This window comes from Crocodylus porosus, unplaced genomic scaffold, assembly GCF_001723895.1.
Source record: "Crocodylus porosus isolate Cpor-Errol unplaced genomic scaffold, CroPor_comp1, whole genome shotgun sequence".
Lineage (NCBI taxonomy): Eukaryota > Metazoa > Chordata > Crocodylia > Crocodylidae > Crocodylus > Crocodylus porosus.
In genome coordinates, this window is record NW_017728951.1 from 24,679,112 (window position 1) to 24,684,444 (window position 5,333).

Consider the following 5,333-nt stretch of genomic DNA (forward strand, 5'->3'; position numbering starts at 1 on the left):
GAGGTCCAGGCCCCCTCAGGTGGCCCCAGCCCGGGTCAGCTGCCCCTGTGCTGGGAACGACTGAGGACACTTGCTGCGGGGGGCAGGAGGCCGGGATAAGAAATCCAGGAGGAACCAGAGCCCCTGGAGAAGAATAAAGGCAACCCAGGTGCCTTTTATGCCTCCCTGAGCTGGGGGGAACCCCCCAAACCAGGCACCGCACTGCACGAGGGACCCTGCCGGACTGGCTCCCCGCTCAACAAGAGACGTGAAGACGACACTTGAGGCTGGGGGCGGGGAGAGACCGCGGAGCCGGACCACCGGCGAGTCACCAAAACACCGGGGCCGATTTCGATGGGAGCCCGTCCTGCCTCCGTGCGCGGCGCCTGGGAACACGGCAGCCGGCTTCAACGGGGCAGGTGCGGCGATTGCGTCTCTCGAAGCCGCACGCCTGCCCCGCACAGCTGGAGGCATGAATAGTTTACTGATTCTGTACAGAGTTGCATAACGAAGCCAAGGCTGCGTAATCAAGAGCCGCAGAAGAGGAGGAATGCAGCTCAAGGCCAAAACGGAGAGCAGATATGCTGGCACGAGGGCCCGCAGTCAGCGCCCCACCTGCACGGAGCAAGTGGGAAGCCAGAACGACAGCATACGCCGGCACTTGCTACAGAGATTTATTATGTCAGAAACCGCGGCTCCTCTGTACACCTGGACGCCCAATAAAGACTCTGGCCCACATTAAATACCTGCATCCACCTGTAAAATAATCACCGGAGCAGTGGCACCTGCCACGGAGCAGAGGCGGCTGGCTGTCTCTCTGGCTAGCCGGCCACGGAGATGGAGATGGGGGTGCCTAGTTGCAAGTGCCAGCTCTGCACACGACAGGGTGGGGCATGTAACTTCGTCTGAAGGGTTTGGGGGTCTGCAAAAACCAGGTCCAGCACAGCTGGGAGGAGTGTAACTCTCCCCGCCAACGGGCGTGGAGGGGCCAAGGGAGACGCAGGGGCTGAGCCGGCTGCTCATATTAAACACGTGGCTGCGGCGCCGCTAGCCAGGCCATGGCAGTCTGGAGGAGGTGAGGGCAGCTCTTCAGGCCGCGTTCTGCGCAGGGAAGAGACCGAGCACTGGAGGCAGGGTAAAGTCTGCTCAAAACTGAATGTGAGTGAGCAGCTAACCATGGGAGGGGGGGGTGAGAAGCAGAGGGGCTGGGTGCCCCCAGCTGCCTTCCAGCTCAGCTCCGCACGTGACCTCAACGCCGAAGCAGAAGGAGCAAGGGCATCAGCAGCTCCCACGACACGGCACATCCTAGCAGCGACCGTGGCAGCAGCGGTCTCAGAAGTTCGGGGCTCTCGTTTCATTTGAGGAGGTGCCGCAGCTGGTCCTGCAGGTTGGACGACTGCTCAACGCTAAGGAGTAGAGAGGAGAGACGGGTCAGGCGAGATCGGCTCCCCACGCCTGCCATCGCAGGGCTGGAAGGGGCCTCCAGGGTCACCCGAGTCAAGCCCTCTGGGCTCCGCAGGGGAGAGAAGGGAGCTACCAGAGAGCGGAAAGGGGGAAAGGTCCAGAGGACCACGTGCCCGCTTCCCGGGGCATGACGGGCACTAGCGATCTGGGACCACGGCAGAGCAGCCCAAGCTCAGGCCTCTGCGAGCCTCCAAGCTACGAACCTGCTGGGCAGGCAAGGATTCACTACGATCCCGGGCACCTGCAGGACCTACTGAACGCCGCGGTGGGTGAACAGGCCCGATGGGTGTGATCTTCCACAGGGAGGGAAGGTGCTACCCACTCAGGGCAGGGCTGAGCTGAACCCACAGCAGGGGATAAGGAGCTGCCAGCACAAAGTGCTGAGGCCTGTGCTGGATCCCCAAGGACTCTCCAGCCAGCTCAGGCTGCGCGCATGGTGGTGGAAGCTCCATGCACCCACACACGTGCACGTCTGTGTCAAAACCTAAATCTAGGGGACTATTCTTTGCAACCCAGAGTCTGCTGTTCTGCGTCCTGCGGAAATGCCCATGAACACATTCACACCAGGCTTAAAAAAACCCCGAAAAAACTTTGGTTCTGCAATGTTCAAATTCCCCTTTGCCTCATTTCTCCCCATCTCGTGTCTCTGAAAGCAGACTCTTTCCCTGGCCCCGGACAGTAAGATTGCCCCCCTGGCCTGACCGGGAGGAGGCTGCTGCAGAGAAACTTCCTTGCTGGTGGCTTCGATAACGTCACTCCTCTCTTTGCAACTCCCATATCAGATGTAACGAGCAGCTGCCTGGAGAAAAGGTCACCCCCCCGGCACTGCTGCTCTGGCAGACCCGAGCTCTCCCAAGGGGCTCCCCAGCCTTGGAAACAGCCCTTGGGGCTCTCCTTCAATCTCTCCTGGGGAGAAGTCAGCACTGGGGCACCTCCGAGATGCCGGTCCCACGGTAGTGCAGTGTTACCTGCTGACAGCCCATCCGGGTGCCCGACAAACCCTGCCGGGCAGGGCACATCAATGGGGGTGAGAAAAAGAGGTGGGGGAATCAGGACAACAGGGCATACTCACTTCTTCTGGATGGCTTCCTGCCTAGGAAAGAAGAGAAGGGACACAGCATGGTCAGAGAGGGCAGCGGGGCTGCAAAATGGGCTCGACTGACAGCTCAGGAGCCAAACCCTTCAGGCCGCTTCTAGGATGAGCTCCTAATGGCCCCAGGTTTGGCCGCGCACAGGAGAGCCGGGCTGGGGAGGGGAGAGGAAACACCTCTGCTCAGACAGAGCAAGGCTGGGATCCAGCAGCTCTCAGAGCTGCCCCACAGCTGCCAGGTACCTCCTGGCCTGGGCAGGGCTATGGGTCACAGGGAGCTGTTTTGCCAGTAGCTGCATGCTCCTGCCTTGCACAAACGTCGATGACCAACAGCCGGAGGAGGGAAGGACACAAGGGATCAGCATGCGAAGGGGGACTGGGGTGGTTTCTTTTGCCTTTGCTAAGGGGGCACCATCCAGGCTCAGCAGGAGCATGTGGTGCTGGTGATGGGGGAGCCTCAGTCACTCCTGGGACAGGCTGATCCAGCTCCACACAGCTGGGGACAAGCGCCCTCCTTTACTCTGTGGCACCCCTTTTGGCCCTGTCTGGGGAGCAGGCCCCAAGCAGAGCGAACCGGAGCCCCGCAAAGTCCAGAGCCCCAACTTACTGGTACTGCAGATGTGTGGTGATGATGGACATCTTCCTCAGGCTCTGCAGGACAAAGCAGACAATCAGACACCTTCTCTGGCACAAGATCTCCAGGCAGAATCACCCCACTCCACAGCAGCTCCTGTGGTCCCTCCCACCCCCAGCAGCTCCGGGCCAGCACCGCAGAGACACCAACGGGCTCCTCATCGCACAAGCCCTTCAGGTTGCAACGTGGCCTTGGGGCCTTTGCTCTCAGCTCCACGGGAGCAGCTGGGGCCTGGCGCTGTTCTAAACCCACCCGCCCGCGGGGGTAGCCAGGGGGTGCATCAGTGCAATCGCACCTCGCCATGCGATCCATCCCTGGCTGCCTGTGTTGCCACGTGTCCACGAGGAGAAGGCACAGGCGAGGAACTGGGCCAACATCTAAGCGGCCCGTGTTCAGCAGGGCTAGATGCACATCACTCCTGCCAACACCAGAGCCGAGCTGCTGGCCGGGCTGCGTGCTGCCCAAGCCGAGTCGATGCCCCGCCCGCCTGCTCAGTGACATTTCCTGGGGTAGCTACGTCTGGCCTCGGTGCTCTGACCCTGGCAGCTGAGATCCGACTGACTGCAGCTGCCGCCCCGAGAGCGAAGGCTGTTCTGCGCAGGTTTAGAAAGGGAGAGAGCACAGCGGTTCACAGCCCTGGGCCAGCACACCGCGCTCTGCCCCCTGACATCTCACCGCTGTCCCGCCAGTGGGAGCTGAAATACAACACCGGGGGACTGGGGGAGGTTGACAGTGGACAAGTCCTGAAGGATCTCAAGCAGCCCCTCAACTGGGGCGGGGGGAACAGGGCAGGGCTGCAGCCCGGTGTGTCTGAGAGCAGGCGGGGGCACTGGTTAGACTGGATCACGGCGACAGAAGCATTCATAGGGCACGGGGCAAGGGGGGCCCAAAGCAGCGCAAAGACTCGCCCTGCAAAGGCACCGTCAAAGGCAGCCAGCGTGACTCTCTCGGGGGCGAGCTACATGAGGAGAGGCTTCACAGATACCAATGCCCTCCCCTCTCCGAGCCCAGCTTCGTTTTGTAAGGGAGGAAACTGAGGCGCAGAGAAGATAAGGGTCTGATTCCCGCAGGAGCTTCGCTAAGAGCTGCGAGTTGCAGCAGAGACAGCACCAGGACCCCCATCCCTGGGCTCCAGCGAGAAGATCCCCCCATGCAGGCCGTGTGGTCTCGCGTCCACGCTGCCCATGACACGATAGCCCTGGCTTCAGCAGAAAGCGTCTGCTTACGTCCTCCGAGTGCAGAATGGCGTCCTCCTGCAGCACCATGTTCCTAGCAGCCTGGCCCAGGAGCTGAAAGACACGCAGGCAGGCTGCAGTCAGAGGCGGAGACCCCCCGCTGTCCAGCACCCTGGGGATCCCCTGCGCTTGCTGCCTGGCAGGACTGGAGGAGAACCGGGAATCGGCTGCACGGGGTTTGGACCGTGCTCTGGAGGCCGAAATGAGGTTTCCCCGCGGGGCTGGGAGGGAGGCTCTCGGGGAGTCCCTTCCAGCCCAGCCTCTCCACGATGTTACGGCAATTCCCCCCTCTCTGCTGCTCCATGTGTGGGGGGTTGGGCATCCCCCAGGGGCACTGGGGCCAGGCTGGGCCAGCGCTCCTGTGGCACCGACCCCGCAGGGTCCTGGCCGGAGACTCTTGCTGGCTTTGCACTGGGGAAGGAAGGGGCTCCCCCTGCTCAGACTGGTCCGCACTGGGGGGTTTTGCCTTGCCCTGCGGCGGGGGCTCGGCCTGGCCCCTTAGCAGCCTCTAGCAACACCGCCTGCAGCAGCAGGATGACGGCAGCCGCGGCCCCCTGCTTTCCCGGGGGCGCGGGCGGGGCGACTGCGTCGTGCTGCGCCCCGCCAAGGGGTGCGGGCCCCACGGGCCCACGCACGGGGCCCTGCCGGTCACCCCCGGGGCCCGGGCGGCGGAGCCGGCGCTGCAGGGCCAGGACTCCCACAATGCCCTGCCCTGCCCCGCCCGCTCCATGCACCTGCCTCGCCGGGCCTCCACCCCCCAGCATGCCCCGCAACGAAGGGCGGCCCGGAGGGACTACAGCTCCCAGCAGCCCCCGCCGCCCGGGGCGTGCCGGGGCCCGTAGTCCTGCCGCTCACCTCGGCGCTGCGGGAGCCCTTCAGCACCTGCTTGGTGAGGGCGATGACGTCGGTGCCGCAGCCGGTCACCTTCTCG

The 5,333-nt window shown here is 63.3% G+C and overlaps 1 protein-coding gene across 1 annotated transcript; it reads right to left on the reverse strand.

The window, feature by feature from the left end:
* Positions 1–623: 623 nt before the first annotated feature.
* BORCS7 (BLOC-1 related complex subunit 7) lies at positions 624–5,332 on the reverse strand (the record flags this gene model as incomplete). Its single annotated transcript, XM_019555486.1, has 5 exons — positions 624–1,385; positions 2,516–2,536; positions 3,141–3,184; positions 4,394–4,456; positions 5,258–5,332. Coding segments are annotated over 5 exons (255 nt in total), but the record flags the coding sequence as incomplete, so codon positions are not given.
* Between the last annotated feature and the right edge of the window lies 1 nt (position 5,333).